The 27,714-nt window shown below is 54.1% G+C and overlaps 1 protein-coding gene, 1 long non-coding RNA gene and 1 pseudogene across 2 annotated transcripts; 1 reads left to right on the top strand and 2 right to left on the bottom strand.

Moving 5' to 3' along the window:
* Positions 1 to 5,968: 5,968 nt before the first annotated feature.
* zgc:112271 (uncharacterized protein LOC553698 homolog) lies at positions 5,969 to 23,539 on the top strand. The gene is made up of 4 exons (XM_059953343.1): positions 5,969 to 6,109; positions 6,222 to 6,300; positions 15,179 to 15,276; positions 23,372 to 23,539. The coding sequence occupies exons 2-4, from the start codon at positions 6,235 to 6,237 to the stop codon at positions 23,487 to 23,489; spliced, it is 282 nt and encodes a 93-aa protein (XP_059809326.1). The 5' UTR covers positions 5,969 to 6,109; positions 6,222 to 6,234; the 3' UTR covers positions 23,490 to 23,539.
* LOC132382866 (uncharacterized) lies at positions 15,725 to 20,211 on the bottom strand. Its single transcript, XR_009508484.1, has 2 exons — positions 15,810 to 20,211; positions 15,725 to 15,769 (listed from the first exon to the last, which is right to left on the bottom strand). It is a non-coding gene; the product is annotated as an uncharacterized LOC132382866 (long non-coding RNA).
* A 240-nt stretch (positions 23,540 to 23,779) lies between the features above and the next one.
* LOC132382864 (coronin-1A-like) overlaps positions 23,780 to 27,714 on the bottom strand; it is a 55,424-nt pseudogene continuing 51,489 nt past the window's right edge.

Here is a 27,714-nt window from a genome sequence, read left to right as displayed (position 1 = left end):
GGACGATGGGAGGGGGTGGGTCTCATTGGGAGTGCGGACGGTGGGAGGGGGTGGGTCCCATTAGGAGTGTGGACGGTGGGAGGGGGTGGGTCCCATTGGGAGTGTGGACGGTGGGAGGGGGTGGGGTCCCATTGGGAGTTCGGACGGTGGGAGGGGGTGGGTCTCATTGGGAGTGCGGACGATGGGAGGGGGTAGGTCTCATTGGGAGTGCGGACGGTGGGAGGGGGTGGGTCCCATTGGGAGTGTGGACGGTGGGAGGGGGTGGGTCTCATTAGGAGTGTGGACGATGGGAGGGGGTGGGGTCCCATTGAGAGTGTGGACGATGGGAGGGGGTGGGTCCCATTAGGAGTGCGGACGGTGGGAGGGGGTGGGTCCCATTCGGAGTGCGGACGGTGGGAAGGGGTGGGTCCCATTGGGAGTGTGGACGGTGGGGGTGAATGGCAGCAGGTGACATCCCATTGGGAGTGTGGACGATGGGAGGGGGTGGGTCTCATTGGGAGTGCGGACTGTGGGAGGGGGTGGGTCCCATTGGGAGTGTGGACGATGGGAGGGGGTGGGTCCCATTGGGAGTGCGGACGGTGGGAGGGGGTGGGTCCCATTAGGAGTGTGGACGGTGGGAGGGGGTGGGTCCCATTGGGAGTGCGGACGGGGGAGGGGGTGTGTCCCACTGGGAGTGCGGATGATGGGAGGGGGTGGGTCCCATTGGGAGTGTGGACGGTGGGGTTGAATGGCAGCAGGTGACATCCCATTGGGAGTGCGGACGGTGGGAGGGGGTGGGTCCCATTGGGAGTGCGGACGGTGGGAAGGGGTGGGTCCCATTGGGAGTGTGGACGGTGGTGGTGAATGGCAGCAGGTGACATCCCATTGGGAGTGTGGACAATGGGAGGGGGTGGGTCTCATTGGGAGTGCGGACTGTGGGAGGGGGTGGGTCCCATTGGGAGTGTGGACGATGGGAGGGGGTGGGTCCCATTGGGAGTGCGGACGGTGGGAGGGGGTGGGTCCCATTAGGAGTGTGGACGGTGGGAGGGGGTGGGTCCCATTGGGAGTGCGGACGGGGGAGGGGGTGTGTCCCACTGGGAGTGCGGATGATGGGAGGGGGTGGGTCCCATTGGGAGTGTGGACGGTGGGGTTGAATGGCAGCAGGTGACATCCCATTGGGAGTGCGGACGGTGGGAGGGGGTGGGTCCCATTGGGAGTGCGGACGGTGGGAAGGGGTGGGTCCCATTGGGAGTGTGGACGGTGGTGGTGAATGGCAGCAGGTGACATCCCATTGGGAGTGCGGACGGTGGGAGGGGGTGGGTCCCATTGGGAGTGCGGACGGTGGGAAGGGGTGGGTCCCATTGGGAGTGTGTACGATGGGAGGGGGTGGGTCCCACTGGGAGTGTGGACGATGGGAAGGGGTGGGTCCCATTGGGAGTGCGGACGGTGGGAAGGGGTGGGTCCCATTGGGAGTGTGGACGGTGGGGGTGAATGGCAGCAGGTGACATCCCATTGGGTCCCATTGGGAGTGCGGACGGTGGGAGGGGGTGGGTCCCATTGGGAGTGCGGACGGTGGGAGGGGGTGGGTCTCATTGGGAGTGCGGACGGTGGGAGGGGGTGGGTCCCATTGGGAGTGTGGACGATGGGAGGGGTTGGGTCTCATTGGGAGTGCGGACGGTGGGAGGGGGTGGGTCCCATTGGGAGTGCGGACGGTGGGAAGGGGTGGGTCCCATTGGGAGTGCGGACGGTGGGAAGGGATGGGTCCCATTGGGAGTGTGGACGATGGGAAGGGGTGGGTCCCATTGGGAGTGCGGACGGTGGGAAGGGGTGGGTCCCATTGGGAGTGTGGACGGTGGGGGTGAATGGCAGCAGGTGACATCCCATTGGGTCCCATTGGGAGTGCGGACGGTGGGAGGGGGTGGGTCCCATTGGGAGTGCGGACGGTGGGAGGGGGTGGGTCTCATTGGGAGTGCGGACGGTGGGAGGGGGTGGGTCCCATTGGGAGTGTGGACGATGGGAGGGGGTGGGTCCCATTGGGAGTGCGGACGGTGGGAGGGGGTGGGTCCCATTGGGAGTGTGGACGGTGGGAGGGGGTGGGTCCCATTGGGAGTGTGAACGATGGGAGGGGGTGGGTCTCATTGGGAGTGCGGACGGTGGGATGGGGTGGGGTCCCATTGGGAGTGCGGACGGTGGGAGGGGGTGGGTCCCATTGGGAGTGTGGACGGTGGGAGGGGGTGGGTCCCATTGGGAGTGCGGACGGTGGGAGGGGGTGGGTCCCATTAGGAGTGTGGACGGTGGGAGGGGGTGGGTCCCATTGGGATTGTGGACGGTGGGAAGGGGTGGTGTCCCATTGGGAGTGTGGACGGTGGGGGTGAATGGCAGCAGGTGACATCCCATTGGGTCCCATTGGGAGTGCGGACGGTGGGAGGGGGTGGGTCCCATTGGGAGTGCGGACGGTGGGAAGGGGTGGGTCCCATTGGGAGTGTGGACGGTGGGGGTGAATGGCAGCAGGTGACATCCCATTGGGTCCCATTGGGAGTGCGGACGGTGGGAGGGGGTGGGTCCCATTGGGAGTGCGGACGATGGGAGGGGGTGGGTCCCATTGGGAGTGCGGACGGTGGGAAGGGGTGGGTCCCATTGGGAGTGCGGACGGTGGGAAGGGGTGGGTCCCATTGGGAGTGTGGACGGTGGGGGTGAATGGCAGCAGGTGACATCCCATTGGGTCCCATTGGGAGTGCGGACGGTGGGAGGGGGTGGGTCTCATTGGGAGTGCGGACGGTGGGAAGGGGTGGGTCCCATTGGGAGTGTGTACGATGGGAGGGGGTGGGTCCCATTGGGAGTGCGGACGGTGGGAAGGGGTGGGTCCCATTGGGAGTGCGGACGGTGGGAAGGGGTGGGTCCCATTGGGAGTGTGGACGATGGGAGGGGGTGGGTCCCATTGGGAGTGTGGACGGTGGGGGTGAATGGCAGCAGGTGACATCCCATTGGGAGTGTGGACGATGGGAGGGGGTGGGTCTCATTAGGAGCGTGGACGATGGGAGGGGGTGGGTCTCATTAGGAGTGTGGACGATGGGCGGGGGTGGGTCCCATTAGGAGTGTGGACGGTGGGAGGGGGTGGGGTCCCATTTGGAGTCTGGACGATGGGAGGGGGTGGGTCCCATTGGGAGTGTGGACGGTGCGAGGGGGTGGGTCCCATTGGGAGAGCGGACGATTGGAGGGGTGTGTGGTCCCATTGGGGGTGTGGACGATGGGAGGGGGTGGGTCCCATTGGGAGTGCGGACGGTGGGAGGGGGTGGGTCCCATTGGGAGTGTGGACGATGGGAGGGGGTGGGTCCCATTGGGAGTGTGGACGATGGGAGGGGGTGGGTCCCATTAGGAGTGCGGACGATGGGAGGGGGTGGGGTCCCATTAGGAGTGCGGAGGGTGGGAGGGGGTGCGTCCCATTAGGAGTGCGGACGGTGGGGATGAATGGGAAGGGGTTTGTCAGGAAAGATTTTCCCTTAAGGAAACCATGCTGAATTTGTCCTATCTTGTCCTGTGTCCATAACCTCACCCTTAAAGATTGACTCCAACATCTGAGGTCTATAATTTCCTCCTTTCTTAAAGAGTGGAGTGACATGTGTCCTCTGACAGAAAACCAGAGTCCATGATCTTTGAAGGATCATTAGTAATGAACCCGCAATCTCGAACGGAACCCTAGGGTGCAGTTCATCTGGTCTGGGTGACTGAAGTATCCTTAGGTCTTCTCCCTTGTAACCGCACTCAGTTCTCTTCCCTCGCACCCTTCAGTGTCGGGCACACTGCTGGAGTCTTCCACAGGGAAGAGTGATGCAAAATACTCATTTAGTTCATCTGCCATCTCCTTGGCCCCCATTATTATTTCTCCGGCCTCATTTTCTAGTGTTCCTGTATCCACTCTCATCTCTCTTTTATTTTTTACATACTTGAAAAGCTTTTACTGTCCACATTGACCCTACCGAAGTGCACAGTTCGCACGTCTCTGCTTTAAATTCCGCCGGACATTTTTGAGCTTATTTTCGCTGCAAACTCGCTGTCCACTACCCCCAGTCTCGGCGTCATCCGCAAATTTGCTGATGCAGTTTCATCCAGATCGTTCAGATCCAGATGTTTCAGATCATCCAGATCGTTCAGATCCAGATGTTTCAGATCATCCAGATCGTTCATAACAACAGACCCCGTGCGGACCCCTGCGGCAAACCACTAGTCACAGGACGCTGCCTGACTTGCAATTTGTCGGCCTCCTCTTCACTGGCGAGAAACCACTAGGTGGCAGTGTTGCTGAAAGAACCAGGAGGGCCCGCGATTGCGGGGCAGAACCACCAGGTGGGAGTGTTGTCCACATTTTGCAGTTCAGCCCATTGCACCAGTTCTGATATTCTGTCAAGGTTGGTTTAGCTTTCCCTCTCAAACATCCACTTTTCTCACCTTAACAGGTAACATCGTGATGAATCTAGGACTTATCGTCCTGAATTTATCAAATTGGATTATAATGTTGCCTCTCTGACTGGAGGCCTGTGACTAGCGGAGTACCACAGGGATCGATACGGGGTCCTTTGATAATTGTGTCGTTAACTGGATCAGCAAATGTGTGAGTGACACCGAGACTGGGGATGTATTGGACAGCAAGGAAGACTATCATGGCTTGCAGAGGGATCTGCATCAGCTGGAAAAATAGGCTGAATGATCTGGCCATGGACTCATCTCCTCCTACCTGCCCTTTCCCCATAACCCTTGATCCTCTATGTAAAAATCTATCCAACCTTGTATTAACTATATTTACTGAGGTAGTCTCCACTGCTTCATTGGGTAGAGAACTGCACAGATTCACCACTTTCTGGAAAAAGCAGTTCCTCCTCATCCTAAATCTACTCCCCTGAATCTTGAGACTATGTCCCCTAGTTCTAGTCTCACCTACCAGTGGAAACAACTTTCCTACCTTTATCCCGTTCGTATGTTTCTACAAGATCTCCTCTCATTCTTCTGAATTCCAGTGAGTACTGTCCAGGTGACTCAATCTCTCCTCTTAGTCTAACCCCTGGTGAACCTCCTCTGCACTGCCTCCAAAGCCAGTATATCCTTCCTCAAGTATGGAGTCCAGAACTGCACACAGTACTCCAGGTGCAGTCTCACCAGACCCTGTATAGTTGCAGCGTAATCTCCCTGCTCTTGAATTCAATCCCTCGAGCAATGAACATTCCATTAGCTTTTCATTTACCATTTAAATAATGGTTTTGTGGATGTTTGTGAAGAAAACTAATTTCAGGATGTATATTGTATACATTACTCTGATGCATTGTAACGTGACTCCACAATCTCTGCAGCCACCTCTAGGGTGTAGTCCATCTCGTCCAGGTGACTTATCCGCCTTCAGATCTTTCAGCTTCCCAAGCACCTTCTCCTTAGTAATAGCAAAAGCCCTCACTTCTGTCCCGACACTCGAGCATTTTCTAGTATAAATGGGTGAGAGCGACAGAGATGTTGAGGGATGGGAGATAGGGAAGAGGGGTGATGAAGGAGAGGGATGTATGACAAGGAGGACTGACGGAGATGGTGAGGGAGGGGATTAGGGGCGTAGGGTTGCGGGATCGGTGAATAATTAGCGGTGGAGGACTGGGAAATCGGAGTATGAAGATGCTGGGACACAACCGGAGGGTTTCGCTGCAATCTCGGTCTTTGGGCACGACTGTAGTGGTTTGTGCAGCAGGGAGGTGTTTTTGGAGTTGAGTTGAACATCCGAGGCCTTAACTCGGATGCAAACTGAGCCTTTGCAAAACGCCGAATGCAGCCCCGGATGCAATCTCTCTCTCTCTCGCCCTTTCCGTCACATACGTCGTCGAGGCCGCGGCCCCTTTAAGGAAATGCTGGTGTAGCGGGTTTGCTACCGCCCCCGCCACTCTCCTAGTGGCTAGCTTCGCACATTACCGCGCCACCATTGGGTACATCGCGCTGTCAATCATGCGGTGGGGCAGGGAGGGCGGAAGGAAGGCGCACATCCGTCTTTCCGCCCCGCACGCCAGACTGAGATGCTTTGAAAGTGGTTTATTTTGCCAGGAAACTTGCTGAGCCTGGACCACTGCCGCAGAATTCAGAATTGCAGCGGAACTGAAAGGTTGCAGAGTTTTCTCTGACGTTCTGAATCTTTACTTTGATTAAAAATGCGAGCTAGCCGCAGTTTGTTTTGATGGAATCGAGACACCAACCTCATTGTCTTTTTCCGCCAGATCCTACCTCAATATGGCGAGTGTCACGGCGACTGGGGTCCGGGAGAAGCTGCTGAAAGAGCTGCAAGCAGACCACGTGGTGAGGAGGCGAGGGATGGAGGGTGGGCAGTGTCAGCTGCAAGCGCTCCCCTAGATCCTAGGCAAATCACCTTGGGTGGGGGGAGAGTTACGCTCGTGGCATTTGCACGATTTATTTATAAAATCACAGACCCCGGAGTGCTTACAGACTATGATCTCATCTGTGGGTTCAGCGGTTTAAATATAGAATAACAGGTCCCCTGGAGTGGATTCCAGACTGGGATCTAATCCAGGGATTCAATTATAGAATAACAGGTCCCCTGGAGTGGATTACAGACTGGGATCTATTCCAGGGGTTTATATATAGAATGACAGGTCCCCTGGAGTGGATTACAGACTGGGATCTATTCCAGGGGTTTATATATAGAATAACAGGTCCCCTGGAGTGGATTCCAGACTGGGATCTAATCCAGGGGTTCAGGGGGTTTATATACAGAATAGCAGATTCCTGGGAGTGGGTTACAGGCTGGGATCTAATCCAGGGGTTCAGGGGGTTTATATACAGAATAACAGATCCCCGGGAGTGGGTAACAGGCTGGGATCTAATCCAGGGGTTCAGGGGGTTTATATACAGAATAACAGATCCCCGGGAGTGGGTAACAGGCTGGGATCTAATCCAGGGGTTCAGGGGGTTTATATACAGAATAGCAGATCCCCGGGAGTGGGTAACAGGCTGGGGTCTAATCTGGTGTCCTGGGGTTTAATGGATACATTAACAGGTCCTCAAATGCTGATTACCTGGTTGGAACTAATGAAAGCTTTAACAATGTCCTCTGATGGGATTGTTGGATATTTTCCTGAACAGCCAATGGGAATTCATGGAGGGAATATATTGGGACATTGCAGATAGCTGCTATGACGATGGGATTGTAACACTTGGTGATTTCTAACTTTCCTCATGTTGAATGGGACTGGCCACTCTACTCCCATTATCAGCCCTCCTCTCACACACCCCACCCTCTCTCCTGAGGCTTGGGTGGTGCGGAATTTGTTTGGTGTGACCAGGGCAGAGAGGGAACTCCTCCTGTGACGTTGACTGATGAGTCAGGCGGAGCACTTAGGCAGAAGTGACCATAATTGTGTTGGTTTTAAAATAGTTGTGGAATGTGATAGAAGTGGTCCCCAAGTCAAAGTCCTCTCTTTGGGTCAAAGCACATTTTGTTGGCATTAGACAAGAACTTGCTAGGGTTGATGGGGAGAAGGTGTTGGCAGGTAAAGGGGTGGGACTGATTTACTACGTTCCTATTAGGTGAAGGACAGGGCTGGCCTGATTGGGGAACCCTGGCTGAGGGAGAGGGGGCCACCAGGGTGTTGAGGTTGACGATGTCTCTGAGAGGCTGCAGAGGGGGAGCACCCAGAGGTCGCAGTGCGCACTTGCATCACAGGAAAACTAGGACGGAGACAGGCTGGATATCCAAGGGACCAACCATTTTGAATCCACACACCAACCTGTCCTCCTGTGCTGCCACTCTCAGGCTGGAGGCGTAACACTCTATATCCCTCTGGGTACCTCCTACGTGGGGCAGCTTAAGATACAGGAGCAGGACGAGGCCATTTGGCCCATCGAATCTGCTCCACCATTTCATCATGGCTGATCCAGTTTCCCTCCCAGACCCGATCTCCTGCCTTCCCCCCCCCCCCCCCGCCCACTATCCCTTCATGCCTTGGCCAATCAATAATCTATCAACCTCTCCCTCTACCTTATCCTGAAAATATTCTGAAAGACTAGGCCTCCATTGCAACCTGTGGCAATGATTCCACAGATTCACTATGGCTAAAGAAATTCCTCCTCATCTCCATTCTAAAAGGACACACCTCTATTCTGAGGTAGTTTCCTCTGATCTTAGACTCTCCCACCATAGGAAACATCCACTTTATCAAGGCCTTTCACTATTCGCTAGGTTTCAATGAGGTCACCCCTCATTCTTTAAAATTACAGTGAATACAGGCCCAGAGCCATCAAATATTCTTCATATGACAAGCTGTTCAATCCTGGAATCATTTTTCTGAACCTCCTTTGTACCAAAACTGCTCACAATGCTGCAAGGCTCACCAGTGCCTTAGAAAGTACATCTTTGCTTTTATATTCTCGTCCTCTCGAAATGAATGCTAACTTCGCATTTGTCTTCCTTACCACAGACTCAACCTGCAAATTAATCTTCAGGGAATCCTGCGCAAGGACTCCCAAGTCCCTTTGCGGCTCAGATTTTTTAATTTTCTGTGCATTTAGAAAATATCCAATCATTTCTTCTAGCAAAATGTATGACCATTCACTTCCTGACCCTGTATTCCATCTGCCACTTCTTTGCTCAAAACTACTTCCCCCTCTACTATCTTCGTACCACCTGCAAACTTTGCAACAAAGCCATTAATTCCATCATCCCAATCACTGATATATAACATAAAAGAATTGCTCCCAACACGGATTCTATGGAACAGCACCAGTCACCGGCAGCCAGCCAGAAAAGGCTCCCTTTAATCCCGCTTTTTGCCTTCAGCCAATCAGCCACTGCTTTATCCATGCTAGAAGCTTTCCTGTAATACCACGGGTTCATAACTTGTTCAGCAGCCTCGTGTGTGGCACCTTGTCAAAGGCTTTCTGAACATCCAACATCAGTTCAGCTGAAAGGTCTCGGTCTGAAACGTCATCTGTATTTTTTCCATAGATGCTGCCTGGCCTGCTGAGTTCCTCCAGTATTTTGTTTGTGTTGTTCAGATTTTCTCTTGTTTCTCCCTTGTCTATCCTGCTTGTTATTTCTCCAAAGTATTCAACAGATTTTTCCTCAAGGAAACCATGCCGACCGGCCTGTTTCATCATCTGCCTGCAAGTACCCCAAAACCTCATCCCTAGCAAACAGCTCCCACGCCTTTGCACCCCCTGAGGTAATTTCCTTTCTTCTGCCTCTCTCCCTTCTTGAAGAGTGGAGTGACATTTGTGATTTTTCAGTCTTCTGGAACCGTTCCAGAATCCAGTGATTCTGAAAGACCATTACTAATGCCTCAGCGATCTCTTCACCCTGGGGTGTAGACCATCTGGTCCAGGTGACTTATCTACCTTCAGACCTATCAGTTTCCCAAGAACCTTCTCACTTCACACACTTCATGCCCACTGACACCCAGAACTTCCACCATAATGCTAGCGTCTTCCACAGTGAAGACTGATGCAAAATTGAATTGAATGATCTTTATTGTCGTTATACATAGTTACAATGAAACTCTGTTTGGCTTCCTCTCAGGCAATCAAACAAAGTGGTAGATAAAAACAACAAAGTAATGGAAAAAAAGTATTAAATAGATAAGTAGCAGAAAATAAGTTGCAGCAGCACCAGAATGTCACAGTAATGCACAAAGTGCCGTTAGTGCAGGTATTTGAGTCCTTGTGTGTGCTGACAGTTCTGCGGGAGTGGTGTGATGGAGGCCACAGCTCTGGGTAGAAGCTGTTCCTCAGACTATTTCTTCTGTGTTTTAGAGTCCGGAACCTTTTGCTGGACGGCAGCGGGTCAAACAGGGAGTGGCCGGGGTGTGTGGTGTCTCTGGTTGTGCTGATTGCTTTCCTCCTGAGTCTGCTGGAGTAGATGGTGTCCAGTCCTGGGAGCTCCATCCTGATAATTCGCTGGGCCGCCTTCACCACACTGTGGCTGTGCAGCTGGCACACCACACAGTGGCGCTGTTGGTCAGGATGGTTTTAATTAAATTGTAGAAGTTAAGCAACAGCTTTTGTGGGAGTTTGGCTTTCGGAGGAAAAGGAGTCTGTGTTCTGCCTTTTTCACAAGCAGCGAGGTGTTGGTGGTCCATGTCAGCAAGGTGTCGGTGGTCCACGTCAGCGAGGTGTCGGTGGTCCACATCAGCGAGGTGTCGGTGGTCCACGTCAGCGAGGTGTTGGTGGTCCACGTCAGCGAGGTGTTGGTGGTCCACGTCAGCGAGGTGTTGGGGGTCCCTGTCAGCGAGGTGTTGGGGGTCCGTGTCAGCGAGGTGTCGGTGATCCGTGTCAGCGAGGTGTTGGGGGTCCCTGTCAGCGAGGTGTCGGTGGTCCCTGTCAGCGAGGTGTTGGGGGTCCCTGTCAGCGAGGTGTTGGGGGTCCGTGTCAGCGAGGTGTCGGTGATCCGTGTCAGCGAGGTGTTGGGGGTCCCTGTCAGCGAGGTGTCGGTGGTCCGTGTCAGCGAGGTGTCGGTGGTCCACGTCAGCGAGGTGTCGGTGGTCCGTGTCAGCGAGGTGTCGGTGGTCCGTGTCAGCGAGGTGTTGTTCGTCCGTGTCAGTGAGGTGTCGGTGGTCCGTGTCAGCGAGGTGTTGTTCGTCCGTGTCAGCGAGGTGTCGGTGGTCCGTGTCAGCGAGGTGTCGGTGGTCCGTGTCAGCGAGGTGTTGGTGGTCCCTGTCAGTGAGGTGTTGGTGATCCATGTCAGTGAGGTGTTGGTGATCCATGTCAGCGAGGTGTCGGTGGTCCGTGTCAGCGAGGTGTCGGTGGTCCGTGTCAGCGAGGTGTCGGTGGTCCGTGTCAGCGAGGTGTCGGTGGTCCGTGTCAGCGAGGTGTTGGTGGTCCACGTCAGCGAGGTGTCGGTGGTCCGTGTCAGTGAGGTGTTGGTGGTCCATGTCAGCGAGGTGTCGGTGGTCCGTGTCAGCGAGGTGTTGGTGGTCCACGTCAGCGAGGTGTCGGTGGTCCGTGTCAGTGAGGTGTTGGTGGTCCATGTCAGCTGCTTTGACAACATGACTCCGAGGAACTTCAGGTTTTCCACACTTTCCACGACCTCTCCATGTACATGGTGGGGGGGGGGTGTGTACTCTGTCCTTTGATCTCCTGAAGTCAATGATCATCTTTTTTGTTTTAGACATGTTAAGGACCACGTCGTTGTCCTTACACCACTCCGTCAGATGATCCACCTCGAGCTTGTAGGCTGTTTCATCCTCGTCCGAGATCAGGCCAACCACTGTGGTATCGTCCGCTAATTTAATTATGGAGTTGGAGGTGTAGATGGGGGTGCAGTCATGTGTGAAGAGTGTGTAGAGCATAGGGCTCAGCACACAGCCCTGCGGGGTGCCTGTGTTTAAGATGAGGGTGGTGGAGGTGTGCTGACCAACTCTGACTTGCTGTGGTTGGTCTGTGAGAACGTCCATGACCCCTGAGCACAGGGAGGAATCAAGGCCAAGAGTGTTCAGTTTGCTGACCAGTTTATGGGGGGGTGACTGTGTTAAATGCAGAACTGAAATCCACAAATAACATCCTCACATGAGTGTTCGGTTCCTCTGAGTGAGTCAGAGCAACATGGAGGGCTGTTGTGATTGCATCCTCTGTGGAGCGGTTTGCCCGGCAGGCAAGCTGGTGTTGTTCAGATCAGGTGGGATTGTAGCCTTCATGTGTGAGAGCACAAGTGTCTCAAAGCACTTCACGGCTATGGGTGTCAGTGCTACAGGGTGATAGTCATTCAGGCACTTCACAGCTGATTTTTTGGGCACTGGGATGATGGTGGAGGTTTTAAGGCATGTTGAAATAACAGCTTGTTGCAGTGAGAGGTTAAATATACTCGTAAACACCCCAGCAAGCTGGTCGGCACGTGCTTTCAGTACCCGGCCGGGCACTCCGTCTGGGCCAGCTGCCTTCCTCGCATTCACCTTCCTCAGGGTGGATCTCACCTGACGTTGCTTAAGGACCAGAGTGGACTCATCGTCAGGTGGGTTACTGAGTGGAGCAGCCTCCTCCCTCCAAGTATCAAAGTGGGCAAAGAACCGGTTTAGGACATCAGGCAGTGTGGCGTCGTCATCTGGCAGCAGATTATTGGTTTTGTAGTCTGTCAGCGCCTTGATGCTGCGGGGGTTGTTGTTATCAAACTGATTTGTATTTGCACTTTGCATTCCCGATGCCCCTGTGGAGATGCCCCCGTGCTTCACTGTAGGCTTGTTTGCCTCCTGACCTGCAGGCTGCATCGCGCTCCCCGAGAAGTGCCCTCACATTGCTGTTAATCCACAGCTTTTGATTGGGAAACACCTTAATTGTATTTTGTGTTATTACATTTTCTGTGCATAACTTAAAATATATCCTTGGACTGAACCAGCATATTCCTCCAGGTCTGACAAGCCCCAATCTGTGTTGTCAAAACAGTCTTGTAGCTTCCTCACTGAGGTGGCTTCCTCATCGTCTCCCATTACTACCTCTCCAGCGTTTTCCAACGGTCCAATATCCATTCTCACCTCTCTTTTACACTTTAAAATTTTTAGTTGCCTTCTGTTTGAATTTAAAGTTTCCCAATCCTCTACGTCCCATTAATCTTTGCTCTATTATATGCCCTTTCTTCAGCTTCTCGTCAGCCACGGTTGTGTTTTTTACCTTTAGAGTACTTCTTTCTCTTTGAGATGTGTATATCCCGTGCCTTCGGAACTGCTTCCAGTAATTCCAGCCATTGCTGCTCTGCCGTCATCCCTGCCAGTGTACTTTTCTTTTGTAGCAAAGGTTAGCACAACGCTTGGGTTCAATTGCTGCCAATGTCTGTAAGGAATTTGTGTGACAGTGCGTTTCCTCTGGGTGCTCTAGATTCCTCCCACAGTCCAAAGCTGTTCCGATTAGTAGATCAGTTGGTCATCGTAAATCATTCCATGACTAGGCTCAGGGCTGCTGTCCAGTGTGGCTCAGAGGGCCAGAATGGCCTATTATTGCTATATCTCAATAAATAAATCAATACCTAACGGCAAGAACATTGATTTCTCTAACTTCCAGTAATTTCTCACCCCTCCCCTTCCCTTCCGTTCCCATTCTAATTTCTCTCTCATTCCTTCTCTTCTTCTCCTGCCCATCACTTCCCTCTGGCGCCCCTCCTCCTTCCCTTTCTCCCATGGTCCACTCTCCTCTCCTATCAGATTCCTTTTCCTTTAGCCCTTTGCCTTTTCCACCAATCACCTCCCAGCTTCTTACTTCATCAAGGATGTATTGCTGAGGCATTGGTCAGATGAATGGAGTATTGTGAGCAGTTTTGGGCCCCTTATCTAAGAAAGGATGCACTGGTATTGAAGAGGGTCTAGAGGATGTTTACAAGAGTGGTCCTGGGAATGAGAGGGTTAATGTATGAGAGTATTTGATGACCCTGGGCCTTTACTGGCTGGAGTTTCAAAAAATGAGGGAAGATCTCATTGGAACACATCGGATATTGAAAGGCCTACACGGAGTGGATGTGCAGAGGATGTTTCCGATATCGGGTGAGTCTAGGACCAGATGGCACATCCTCAGAACAGAGATGAGGAGGAATTTCCTGTATGGAACGGATGGTGAATCTGTGGGGCTCAATGCTACAGGTGGCTGTGGAGGCCGACACTGGATAAACTTAAAGCGTTGATTGACATGTTGTTAATTAGGGAAGAAGTCAGGAGAATGGGATTGAGAGAGATATTTCAATTGGCGGAGCAGACTTCATGGGCCAAATGGTCTAATTTGTCTTGTGGTGTAATATATTCTTGAATTTTATGGTGGGTGCAGGGCAATTTTCACTGGAACAATTCTGACCAGAGTGGGTCCAGTGCAGTCTGCAACGGGAAGTACATGGTTTTGACCTTGGGAGGAATTTGCTAATGGATAATTCCCAGGACCGGAATTCAGATCAGGAAGTAGGTGCCACGATTAGCAAGTTTGTGCATAACACCAAAATTGCATGAAAGACAACAGGGTGGTAGACGTCATCTACGTGGACTTTATTGAGGCTTTTGACACCGTCCCATGTGCTAGGTTGGTCTGGATGGTAAAGTCACATGGGATCCAGGTTCAGCTGGCTACCAGAATTGGCTCAGTGAGAGGAGAGGGAGGGAGGTAGTGGAAGATTATTATTCAGATCGGAGGCTTGTGACAAGTGGTGTGTCACAGGGATCAGTGTCAGCTCCACTGTGGTCAGTTCTCTGTATTAACAATTCGATTGACAGTGTTGTTGACGTGGTTACTGGGATTACAGTCCACACTAACTCTGCTGGTGTGGTGGACAGTAAGGAAGGTTGTCTCTGGTTACACCAGGATCCAAATTAGCTGAAGAACTGGGATAAGGAAGGCAGTGGGAACTGAACGCAGACAAGGATGAAGTCAGGTTAGGGAGTCAGGATGTTCACAGTGAATGGCAGGACCCTGGGGAGTGTGTCGAACAAAAGAACCGAGCAGTGTAGGCACATGGCTCCCTGAAAGTAGAGTCACAGGTTGACAGGTTGGTGAAAAGGGTGTTTGGCACATTGGCCTTCATCATTCGTGGTGCTGGGACGTTATGGTACAGGTGTACAGGACATTGGTCAGCCTGGGAGGGACCGACGGATGCCACACACAGGACATTGAAGAGACCGCACTGTGTGCTGTTCTGGTCAGCGAGCTACACGAAGGGTGGGTAAATGAGGGCATGAGTTACAAGGAGAGACTGGGCAGGTGGGGACTGTTTCCCTGTCTGGGTTGATAGAGGCTTACTGACCATGGGGGGAACAGCCTGGGACTGTTTTCCCCAGAGTAAAAGCACGAGAGATGTAGATTAGGGGGGTAGTCACTGTCAGGATTGGGGAATCAAGAACCAGAGCGCACAAGTTTAAAGTGAGAAGAGAGAGAGTTATTTGGGACATGAGGAGAAGCTTTTTAATCCATGGTGATCTCCATATGTGGAGCCAGCGGCCAGAGGATGTGGTTGAGTCAGGTACATTAACAGCATTTAAATGACACTGGGACTGGTATATGGATAGGAAAGGTTTAGACCAGGGACCCCAGGTTGGGAGCCCTAGTACAGAGGGATATGGGTGAAATGTAGGCACCTGGGTCAGCAGGGATGAGTTGGGCTGAGTTACCCATGGGTGCAGTGGGGATCACTTTGTTTCTTTGTCCCAGCCTGCGACCCCAGCTCCCATTGCAATTAAACGGCACCCTCTCGTCTACTCCCCAGGAGGTAGAGGACATCACCGCCCAAAAATGCTCCACCAGTTTCCGAGTGCTGGTGGTCGCCAAGGCTTTCGAATCAAAGCCCCTCCTGCAGCGACACAGGTGAGACACGGGGGGTGGTGGGGGGGATTATTCACAGCCAGTGCCAGGGACGGTAAAACCTTCCCTCACCAATCCCCAGTTTTTCCTGAGCCCCAGGTGTGCAAGATGCAGCAAGATTTGCAGAGGGTGCTGAGGACATTTACCTGGATGCTGCCTGAATTAGAGGCCACGAGCCGCATTGAGAGGCTGGACAAACATGGGGTTGTTTTCTCTGGAGCGGCAGAGGCAGAGGGGAGATCTGAAAGCTGTTTGTAAGATTATGAGAAGCACAGATAGAGTAGAGAGGCAGTATCTTTTTCCTCAGGGATGAAATATCTAATACCACAGGGTATGCAGTTAAGGTGGTGGGGAGGGGAGTAAGTTCAAAGGAGAATATTCAGGGCAAGATTTTTAGGCAGGAAACTGTTTGGCCATGGGTCTGTGTCTGTGTTGTAGAACTCTGTGACTATAGAAGTGTGCGTCCAATGTTAGGGCCTGTTTCTGTGTGTTAGACCTCTGCGTCCGATGTTGGGGCCTGTTTCTGTGTGTTAGACTTCTGCGTTCGATATTAGGGCCTGTTTCTGTGAGTTAGACCTCTGCGTCCGATATTAGGGCCTGTTTCTGTGTGTTAGACCTCTGCGTCCGATGTTAGGGCCTGTTTCTGTGTGATTGGGCTCTGCATCTGATGTTAGGGCCTGTTTCTGTGTGTTAGACCTCTGCGTCCGATGTTAGGGCCTGTTTCTGTGTGTTAGACTTCTGCGTCCGATGTTAGGGCCTGTTTCTGTGAGTTAGACCTCTGCGTCCGATGTTAGGGCCTGTTTCTGTGTGATTGGGCTCTGCGTACGATGTTAGGGCCTGTTTCTGTGTGATTGGGCTCTGCATTTGATGTTAGGGCCTGTTTTTGTGTGATTGGGCTCTGTGTCCGATGTTAGGGCCTGTTTCTGTGTGTTAGACCTCTGCGTCCGATGTTAGGGCCTGTTTCTGTGAGTTAGACCTTTGCGTACGATGTTAGGGCCTGTTTCTGTGTGATTGGGCTCTGCATCTGATGTTAGGGCTTGTTTCTGTGAGTTAGACCTCTGTGTCCGATGTTAGGGCCTGTTTCTGTGAGTTAGACCTCTGCGTCCGATGTTAGGGCCTGTTTCTGTGTGTTAGACCTTTGCGTACGATGTTAGGGCATGTTTCTGTGTGATTGGGCTCTGCATCTGATGTTAGGGCTTGTTTCTGTGAGTTAGACCTCTGTGTCCGATGTTAGGGCCTGTTTCTGTGTGGTAGGGCTCTGTGTCTGTTGTTAGGGCCTGTTTCTGTGAGTTAGACCTCTGTGTCCGTTGTTAGGGCCTGTTTCTGTGTGGTAGGGCTCTGTGTCCGTTGTTAGGGCCTGTTTCTGTGTGGTAGGGCTCTACGTCCGTTGTTAGAGCCTGTTTCTGTGTGGTAGGGCTCTGTGTCCGATGTTAGGGCCTGTTTCTGTGTGTTCGACCTTTGCGTACGATGTTAGGGCATGTTTCTGTGTGATTGGGCTCTGCATCTGATGTTAGGGCTTGTTTCTGTGAGTTAGACCTCTGTGTCCGATGTTTGGGCCTGTTTCTGTGTGGTAGGGCTCTGTGTCCGATGTTAGGGCCTGTTTCTGTGTGGTAGGGCTCTACGTCCGTTGTTAGGGCCTGTTTCTGTGTGGTTGGGCTCTGCATCTGATGTTAGGGCCTGTTTCTGTGTTTGTGGTTGGGCTCTATGTGTGTCCGGATGTTAGAATCTGGTTCTGTGCTAGAGAGCTCGGACTATTAAAGTGTGTGTCTGGATGTTAGGTGGGGTAACGTCCAGTTTCTGGTGGGGTATTGTCCTGTTGTCCAGGATGTTGACCTGTGGACCTGACAGGATATTGGAGGTTTATTACACCGGGTTATAAATTCTACCAGACGTTTGGATTTACTGGGAGAATATCACTGCTGGTGAGAGAAAGCAGACATCTTAGAGAAGTCCAGAACCCATGTAGTGGAGGATGCAGATTTTCGATTAGGCACTGGGGTGTCCAGGAGGAGCTGGTGTTACTAAAGCATGCTACCCTCGGTTCTGACGCAGCAAGGAAAGTGGGGTTGCTGGGCCTGGTTCTGGGAGAGGAGCCCAGCCAAGTGGAGCACATGCTGGTTGGGGGAGATTTGGGGTGACCAGCGATCACAATATAACCACTTTCACAGGAGTCCGGGTGGGGATCTGGGTTAATGTGGCCTGATTGGGCCAAAGGGCCTGGTTCTAAGCTGTGTGACATGGGGGGGGGGGGGGGTGGAACACCACAAGGGGAGGATCTGGGAATGGATGTTACCTGGGGGAGCTGCATAAAAAGTGGTGGTGTACAGGCTGTGTTCCCAGGAGGAGGTGAGGGCGTATACGATCGACTTTTTGAGATGAGAGGAGGGGGACAAGAGAAGGAGAAACAGCAGGCCGGAAAGATCAAACTGTTAAGGGGATTGCGAAGCAGGGCTGAAAACAGGAAATTCAGAAGGAGAAGTGTAAAAGGGAAGCGGGGAGCTGGTGGCGGACGGCCACGGGGAGAGTGTGCAGGGAGGGGCCTTGGCAGAGAGGATCCCTGACAGACTGGGGAAGGCTGTTGGGTCAGAGATTCAGGGATTTATACAGCACAGAAACTGGCCATTTGGCCCATCTAGTTCTTGAAAACTAGATGCTTTCCCGAGTTGGTCATATTAGCCTGTGTTTGGTCTCTAACTCTCTAAACCTTTCTCATCCAGGTACTTAACAGAGTGATTTTTAAATGTTGATGATGTACCTGCCTAAACCACTTTCTCTGGCAGCTCGTTCCATGTGTAGACCACCCTCTGAGTGAAAATGTTGCCCCTTCGCTGCCCTCTGACATTAAATCTCCTGATCTAGACTTTCTACCATAGGAAAAGACCGACCATCCACCTTGCCTACACCCCTCTTGGTGTTATAAACCTCTGTCAGGTCACCCTCAGCCCCCTTGGCTCCAGGGAAAACAGTCCCAGCCTGCCCAGCCCCACCTTAACTCGAGCGCTCCAGTCCCAGTGAATCTTTCCTGATTAACCCTTTCCAGCTGAATCACACCCTTTCTGACCAGAACTAAACACAACACCCCAAGCGTGGTCTCAGCAACGTCTTGTACAACTGCAACATAACGTCCCAGCTCCTGTACTCTGAACCCTGGCTGTGTCAGACACCTTCTTCACCCTCCTGTCTATCTGTGATGCCACTTTCTGGGCACCAGGTACCTGTACTGCAAGATCCCTCTGTTGTAAAACACTCCCCGGGGCTCTGCCGTTCACCCTGAACATTTGCCTTCCTGAAACAACACATTGTACTTATCCCAATTAAACTCCATTTGCCATTCCTTGGCCACTTAGCCAGCTTGACCAAGGCCTCGAGACAGTGAGACAGGCCTCTCCACTGTCCACTGCACCAGTTGCAGTGTTACCCTTGTGAATCTTTTCCGTATCCCGACTTTGAGAGGATGAGTCTTCAGGGATGTGTCAGAGGCACAGGAGATTCTGCAGATGCTGGAAATCCAGAGCAGCACACACAAAATGCTGGAGGAACTCAGCAAGTCGGGCAGCGTTATGGAGGGAATAAACAGTTGACGATTTGAGCTGAGACCCTTCATCATCAGATCATTCTGCTCTGCAAATGCTGCCTGACCGCTCAGTTCCTCCAGCGTTTGGTTTGGGAGACTCCGAAGTTGGTGGAGGTGCGGGAGAAGGCCTCAGTGGAAGGGTCCATGAGGCTTCAGGCAGGTGGGGATTGAGGGCAGCTGCCCTGGTACTGAGATGCTGTGGATATTGGAAACAGACTCAGGGTCAGACCAGGAAACCAGCGTGCTGTTACCCCGTCAGGTCCCATGACAGTCTTATGTAAACGGGGCGACAGTGTCAAGTTCAGATGACGAGAGCAAGGACAGTAACCAGCAAACTGATAACTAGAGTGACAGAGTCATACAGCATGGAGACAAGCTCCTCGGTCCAGATTCCTGTCTGCCTGTCTTTGGCCCATATCCCTCTCGACATTTCCCATTCACCTACCTGGCCGAACGTGTTTCCTCTGGAAGCTTCGTCCATAGATGGACCACCTTCTGGTGAAAAAGTTTGCTACCTTTTTAAACCTTTAGAGTTAAAAGTTTAAAGTTACCTCTTTAAACCATTGCCCTTCCAGCAGGATTCTGGGGTGCATTTTCACAGCTCCCTGAAAGTGGCCGCACTGGTTGACGGGGCATATTTGCCTTTATTAGTCGAGGCGCTGCGTTGAAGAATTGGGAAGTTTTGCTGCATCTTTATAAAGTCAGTCAGGCCCAGCTGGAGTGTGCAGTTCAGGAGCCTCAGGACCCACACCACCAGGTTCAGGAACAGTTATTACCCTCAACCATCAGGCACTTGCCCCATCACTGAACCGTTCCCACAGCCAAGGAACTCGCTTTCAAGGACTCTTCATCTCATATTCTCTTTAATTAATGCTTATTTATTTTTTATTATTTCTTTTCTTTCTGTATTTGCGAAGTTTGTTGTCCCTTGTGCAACGGTTGTTCGTCTTGTTGGTGTATGTGGTCTTTCACCAATTCTATCGTAGTTACTGGATTTGTTGAGTATGGCCACAATAAGATGAATCTTGGTGACATATTGTAAGTGTAACGGCGATGGGGAGGGAGTGACGCAGATGGGGAGGGAGGAAGTTTACAGATGAGAGGTGGAGATAGAGAAGGAGGGGTAATGGAGACAAGGAGGGGTGGAGGACAGGGAGAGGGTGGAAATGAGAGGGCATAGGGGAGGGGTGACAGAGACGGGACAGGTGTAGGGGGTTTGACAGACGGGGAAAGAGTGGGTGCCGAGAACAGCTGTAGGAGGGTGACGTGGGCGGCTGTGAGGGGGGAACTGGGTGCCAGGGATGGGTGTTAGGGAGGGAGGGGTGATGGAGATGGGAAGTGGTGTGGGGGGGGTGTAGGGCTGTTTGGGGGGAGGGGGTGATGGAGATGGGAAGTGGTGTGGGGGGGTGAAGGGCTGTTTGGGGGGAGGGGGTGATGGAGATGGGAAGTGGTGTGGGGGGGTGAAGGGCTGTTTGGGGGGAGGGGGTGATGGAGACGGGAAGTGGGGGGTGAAGGGCTGTTTGGGGGGAGGGGGTGATGGAGATGGGAAGTGGTGTGGGGGGGTGAAGGGCTGTTTGGGGGGAGGGGGTGATGGAGATGGGAAGTGGTGTGGGGGGTGAAGGGCTGTTTGAGGGGAGGGGGTGATGGAGATGGGAAGTGGTGTGGGGGGGTGAAGGGCTGTTTGAGGGGAGGGGGTGATGGAGATGGGAAGTGGTGTGGGGGGTGAAGGGCTGTTTGGGGGGAGGGGGTGATGGAGACGGGAAGTGGGGGGGTGAAGGGCTGTTTGGGGGGAGGGGGTGATGGAGATGGGGTGGGGGGGTGAAGGGCTGTTTGGGGGGAGGGGGTGATGGAGACGGGAAGTGGTGTGGGGGGGTAAGGGCTGTTTGGGGGGAGGGGGTGATGGAGACGGGAAGCGGTGTGGGGGGGTGAAGGGCTGTTTGGGGGGAGGGGGTGATGGAGATGGGGTGGGGGGGTGAAGGGCTGTTTGGGGGGAGGGGGTGATGGAGATGGGGTGGGGGGGTGAAGGGCTGTTTGGGGGGAGGGGGTGATGGAGACGGGAAGCGGTGTGGGGGGGTGAAGGGCTGTTTGGGGGGAGGGGGTGATGGAGATGGGGTGGGGGGGTGAAGGGCTGTTTGGGGGGAGGGGGTGATGGAGACGGGAAGTGGGGGGGTGAAGGGCTGTTTGGGGGGAGGGGGTGATGGAGATGGGGTGGGGGGGTGAAGGGCTGTTTGGGGGGAGGGGGTGATGGAGACGGGAAGTGGTGTGGGGGGGTAAGGGCTGTTTGGGGGGAGGGGGTGATGGAGACGGGAAGCGGTGTGGGGGGGTGAAGGGCTGTTTGGGGGGAGGGGGTGATGGAGATGGGGTGGGGGGGTGAAGGGCTGTTTGGGGGGAGGGGGTGATGGAGATGGGGTGGGGGGGTGAAGGGCTGTTTGGGGGGAGGGGGTGATGGAGACGGGAAGCGGTGTGGGGGGGTGAAGGGCTGTTTGGGGGGAGGGGGTGATGGAGATGGGGTGGGGGGGTGAAGGGCTGTTTGGGGGGAGGGGGTGATGGAGACGGGAAGTGGTGTGGGGGGGGTGAAGGGCAGTTTGGGGGAAGGGGGTGATGGACATGGGAAGTGGGGTGAGGGGGTGAAGGGCTCTTTGGGGGAGGGGGTGATGGAGATGGGGTGGGGGGGTGAAGGGCTGTTTGGGGAGAGGGGGTGATGGAGATGGGAAGTGGTGTGGGGGCGTGAAGGGCTGTTTGGGGGGAGGGGGTGATGGAGATGGGGTGGGGGGGTGAAGGGCTGTTTGGGGAGAGGGGGTGATGGAGATGGGAAGTGGGGTGGGGGGGTAAGGGCTGTTTGGGGGGAGGGGGTGATGGAGATGGGAAGTGGTGTGGGGGGGTAAGGGCTGTTTGGGGGGAGGGGGTGATGGAGATGGGAAGTGGGGTGGGGGGGTGAAGGGCTGTTTGGGGGGAGGGGGTGATGGAGATGGGAAGTGGTGTGGGGGGTAAGGGCTGTTTGGGGGGAGGGGGTGATGGAGATGGGAAGTGGTGTGGGGGGGTAAGGGCTGTTTGGGGGGAGGGGGTGATGGAGATGGGGTGGGGGGGGTAAGGGCTGTTTGGGGGGAGGGGGTGATGGAGATGGGGTGGGGGGGTGAAGGGCTGTTTGGGGGGAGGGGGTGATGGAGACGGGAAGTGGTGTGGGGGCGTGAAGGGCTGTTTGGGGGGAGGGGGTGATGGAGACGGGAAGTGGTGTGGGGGCGTGAAGGGCTGTTTGGGGGGAGGGGGTGATGGAGATGGGGTGGGGGGGGTGAAGGGCTGTTTGGGGGGAGGGGGTGATGGAGACGGGAAGCGGTGTGGGGGGGTGAAGGGCTGTTTGGGGGGAGGGGGTGATGGAGATGGGGTGGGGGGGTGAAGGGCTGTTTGGGGGGAGGGGGTGATGGAGACGGGAAGTGGTGTGGGGGGGTGAAGGGCAGTTTGGGGGAAGGGGGTGATGGACATGGGAAGTGGGGTGAGGGGGTGAAGGGCTCTTTGGGGGGAGGGGGTGATGGACATGGGAAGTGGGGTGGGGGCGTGAAGGGCTGTTTGGGGGGAGGGGGTGATGGAGATGGGGTGGGGGGGTGAAGGGCTGTTTGGGGAGAGGGGGTGATGGAGATGGGGTGGGGGGGTAAGGGCTGTTTGGGGGGAGGGGGTGATGGAGATGGGGTGGGGGCGTGAAGGGCTGTTTGGGGGGAGGGGGTGATGGAGATGGGAAGTGGGGTGGGGGGGTAAGGGCTGTTTGGGGGGAGGGGGTGATGGACATGGGAAGTGGGGTGGGGGCGTGAAGGGCTGTTTGGGGAGAGGGGGTGATGGAGATGGGGTGGGGGGGGTAAGGGCTGTTTGGGGGGAGGGGGTGATGGAGATGGGGTGGGGGGGTGAAGGGCTGTTTGGGGAGAGGGGGTGATGGAGATGGGGGTGGGGGGGTAAGGGCTGTTTGGGGGGAGGGGGTGATGGAGATGGGGTGGGGGCGTGAAGGGCTGTTTGGGGGGAGGGGGTGATGGAGACGGGAAGTGGTGTGGGGGGGTAAGGGCTGTTTGGGGGGAGGGGGTGATGGAGATGGGAAGTGGTGTGGGGGGGGTAAGGGCTGTTTGGGGGGAGGGGGTGATGGAGATGGGGTGGGGGGGTGAAGGGCTGTTTGGGGGGAGGGGGTGATGGAGACGGGAAGTGGTGTGGGGGGGTAAGGGCTGTTTGGGGGGAGGGGGTGATGGAGATGGGGTGGGGGGGTGAAGGGCTGTTTGGGGGGAGGGGGTGATGGAGACGGGAAGTGGTGTGGGGGGGTAAGGGCTGTTTGGGGGGAGGGGGTGATGGAGACGGGAAGTGGTGTGGGGGGTGAAGGGCTGTTTGGGGGGAGGGGGTGATGGAGACGGGAAGTGGTGTGGGGGGTGAAGGGCAGTTTGGGGGGAGGGGGTGATGGAGATGGGAAGTGGGGTGGGGGCGTGAAGGGCTGTTTGGGAAGGAGGGGTGATGGGGATGAGTTTGTCCTGACAGCCTGTGTTTCCTGCACAGGATGGTGAACGGGTGTCTGAATGAGGAACTAAAGGCTATCCACGCACTGGAACTGAAGACCCTCACCCTCGAACAGTGGGAGGCCACCCGGGGTCCTGAGGTGAACAGCACAAGCTGAGACAGACCCCCCCCCCCCCCCGATACTCAATAAATCTCATTGATTAATTGCGCCGTCTTCGCCAGTTCTAGATCTGTGTAAATCAAAAGCAGCCCCATTCCCTGGCTCTGGGGGTTGCGTAAATTCTACACTGACTTCAGGCCGAGGGAACAGCCCTCAACACCTGGCTCTCAGTCACGTTCTGAGGCCCCAGGTCTGTGTAAATCCAACAGTGACCGGCCCCGCTCCTGGCGGTGGATTTGGGGGACAGACGGTCCACGGGGGGACTCAAATACACAAGTCTTTGAGGGAACTGGACACCAGATAACAGAGCCTGTTCTCGTTTAATAAAGCAATGGATCTCACACATGGAACCGCGGTTTACAGGAGCCCCTCCCAGCCTGGCAAGGGGTTTTCATTCTAAAGCTGCTGCCATCTTCTCCATTTCCTCCCACCCCCGTCCTTTGCTCGTCACATCTCATCCCACCTCTTCCCTATCCCTTCTTTCCCTCACCACCTCTCTCTCATCACTTTCAACCCTCTCTTCCTTCCCTCACTCCCCTACCTCTTCTACCTCACTGCAACTTCCCTCTCTCTGACCCTTCTCACCCTCCACCCTCACCTTCCCTCTGACCCCTCTCTCACCCTCCACCCTCACCTTCCCTCTGACCCCTCTCTCACCCTCACCTTCCCTCTGACCCCTCTCGCGAGAGAGGGATGCGTGGGAGATCTCCACGCAGAGAGGTCTCCGGTACAAAAGCCAAATGCAGTTACTTTTTAAAAAGCAAGACGAGCTTCCACCCCCCCCACCACCACTTCCCAGGTGACATTTGATGGAAGTTCCTCTGACCCTCCACTGGAACTCTTCACCCCTCCCACTCCCCACCCAGAAGAAGCTTGCCTGCCCATTGGACAGCTCAGCCGCCCCACCCCACCCACCGACGAGGCTCATAACGGGGGTGGGGGGGAGTGGGGTAGAATGGACATCAAATTTTGTTCTGTCCAACCCTCTTCCACGCCCTACCCAAGGAGAGTGGGAAGGGATCCCTCATTTTAATCGGATCCCCGATCCGAGAGCAGAGTACAGAATCCAATTTCGGGACTGCTCCTTTAAGGAGCTTCACAGTGAATCTAATGTATGTAAAAGGGAGGGGTTCCTGTATGGGACAGGTGCCTCACAACCCTGCTCCCCAGACCCCTTTGAGGGGAGGGGGGTGGAGAAGGTAAGGCAGCACCCACTGGGATGGGGGGGTGGGAGCAGCGTGGGACGGGGGAGGGTGGGAGCAGCTCACTCCTTGCCCTCCAGCTGAGCGATTCGCTGTCCCTGTTCCTCTACGGTCGCCCTCAGCTTCTCGATATCTGCCCGAAGGCTCTCGATGACCTGAGTCTGGGGAGAGAGGGGAGAAATTGTCAGTGGAGTATGAAGGGGGCATTGGGGGTAGGTAGGTGAAAGTGGTTGGGGAGAGGGAGGGTGAGTGAGGTATGGAGAGAGAAGGGGGCATTGGGGGTAGGTAGGTGAAAGTGGTTGGGGAGAGGGAGGGTGAGTGAGGTATGGAGAGAGAAGGGGGCATTGGGGGTAGGTAGGTGAAAGTGGTTGGGGAGAGGGAGGGTGTGAGGTATGAAGGGGGCATTGGGGGTAGGTAGGTGAAACTGGTTGGGGAGAGGGAGGGTGAGTGAGGTATGAAGGGGGCATTGGGGGTAGGTAGGTGAAAGTGGTTGGGGAGAGGGAGGGTGAGTGAGGTATGAAGGGGGCATTGGGGGTAGGTAGGTGAAACTGGTTGGGGAGAGGGAGGGTGAGTGAGGTATGGAGAGAGAAGGGGGCATTGGGGGTAGGTAGGTGAAAGTGGTTGGGGAGAGGGAGGGTGAGTGAGGTATGAAGGGGGCATTGGGGGTAGGTAGGTGAAAGTGGTTGGGGAGAGGGAGGGTGAGTGAGGTATGGAGAGAGAAGGGGGCATTGGGGGTAGGTAGGTGAAAGTGGTTGGGGAGAGGGAGGGTGAGTGAGGTATGGAGAGAGAAGGGGGCATTGGGGGTAGGTAGGTGAAAGTGGTTGGGGAGAGGGAGGGTGTGAGGTATGAAGGGGGCATTGGGGGTAGGTAGGTGAAACTGGTTGGGGAGAGGGAGGGTGAGTGAGGTATGAAGGGGGCATTGGGGGTAGGTAGGTGAAAGTGGTTGGGGAGAGGGAGGGTGAGTGAGGTATGAAGGGGGCATTGGGGGTAGGTAGGTGAAACTGGTTGGGGAGAGGGAGGGTGAGTGAGGTATGGAGAGAGAAGGGGGCATTGGGGGTAGGTAGGTGAAAGTGGTTGGGGAGAGGGAGGGTGAGTGAGGTATGAAGGGGGCATTGGGGGTAGGTAGGTGAAACTGGTTGGGGAGAGGGAGGGTGAGTGAGGTATGGAGAGAGAAGGGGGCATTGGGGGTAGGTAGGTGAAAGTGGTTGGGGAGAGAAGGGTGAGATGAGGGTCGGGGAAAGGCTGAGAAGGTTTTGGGTGAAGAGATTTTTAGGAAGTGGGGAAGATGCAGGTAGTTACTGAGTTAGGATCTGTTGAGAGAATGAGGGGTAGGGGGACAGCTCAGAGGCACAATCTCACACTGAATGCCCACAGTTACGCACACAACTCAGGGTCACAGAGCAAAACAGCACAGATAGACAATAGGTGCAGAAGTAGACCATTCGGCCCTTCAAGCCTGCACCGCCATTCTGAGATCATGGCTGATCATCTACTATCAATACCCGGTTCCTGCCTTGTCCCCATATCCTTTGATTCCCCTATCCATAAGATACCTATCTAGCTCCTTCTTGAGAGCATCCAGAGAATTGGTCTCCACTAAAGGTAGTGCATTCCAGACCACCACAACTCTCTGGGAGAAGAAGTTTTTCCTTAACTGTGTCCTAAATGACCTACCCCTTATTCTCAAACCATGCCCTCTGGTACTGGACTCTCCCAGCATCTGGAACATATTTCCTGCCTCTATCTTGTCCAATCCCTTAATAATCTTATATGTTGCAATCAGATCCCCTCTCAATCTCCTTAATTCCAGCGTGTACAAGCCCAGTCTCTCTAACCTCTCTGCGTAAGACAGTCCGGACATCCCAGGAATTAACCTCGTGAATCTACGCTGCACTTCCTCTACAGCCAGGATGTCCTTCCTTAACCCTGGAGACCAAAACTATACACAATACTCCAGGTGTGGTCTCACCAGGGCCCTGTACAAATGCAAAAGGATTCTTGTACTCAATTCCCTTTGTAATAAGGGCCAACATTCCTTTAGCCTTCTTCACTGCCTGCTGCACTTGCTCATTCACCTTCAGTGACTGATGAACAAGGACTCCGAGATCTCTTTGTATTTCTCCCTTACCCAACTCTACACCGTTCAGATAATAATCTGCCTTCTTGTTCTTACTCCCAAAGTAGATAACCTCACACTTATTCACATTAAACGTCATCTGCCAAGTATCTGCTCACTCACCCAGCCTATTCAAGTCACCCTGAATTCTCCTAACATCCTCATCACATGTCACACTGCCACCCAGCTTAGTATCATCAGCAAACTTGCTGATGTTATTCTCAATGCCTTCATCTAAATCGTTGATGTAAATCGTAAACAGCTGTGGTCACAATACCGAGCCCTGTGGCACCCCACTAGTCACCACCTGCCATTCTGAGAAACACCCATTCACCGTTACCCTTTGCTTCCTATCTGCCAACCAGTTTTCTATCCATGTCAATATCTTCCCCCCAATGCCATGAGCTCTGATTTTACCCACCAATCTCCTATGTGGGACCTTATCAAATGCCTTCTGAAAATCGAGGTACACAACGTCCACTGGATCTCCCTTGTCTAACTTCCTGGTTACATCCTCGAAAAACTCCCAATAGATTAGTCAAGCCTGATTTACCCTTGGTAAATCCATGCTGGCTCGGCCCAATCCTATCACTGCTATCTAGATATGCCACTATTTCATCTTTAATAATGGACTCTAGCATCTTCCCCACTACTGATGTCAGGCTGACAGGTCGATAGTTCTCTGTTTTCTCCCTCCCTCCTTTCTTAAAAAGTGGGATAACATTAGCCATTGTCCAGTCCTCAGGATGCAAGCCCTTTAGCTCACCAGGCCCCTGCCAACCACTGTGCCGACTCAGTCACTTCCTCTGTCCTCCATGGACCAATCTAGTGCTCAAAGACACCATTGTAATTGCCCCATCACTTCCTCTGGCATCGACTTGCCACCCTCTATGTGGTAAGCAAT

Source organism: Hypanus sabinus, chromosome 29 (assembly GCF_030144855.1).
Source record: "Hypanus sabinus isolate sHypSab1 chromosome 29, sHypSab1.hap1, whole genome shotgun sequence".
Taxonomy (NCBI): Eukaryota; Metazoa; Chordata; class Chondrichthyes; order Myliobatiformes; family Dasyatidae; genus Hypanus; species Hypanus sabinus.
Note: the sequence above shows the minus strand (reverse complement) of the source record. Positions and strands in the feature narration are given on the sequence as shown.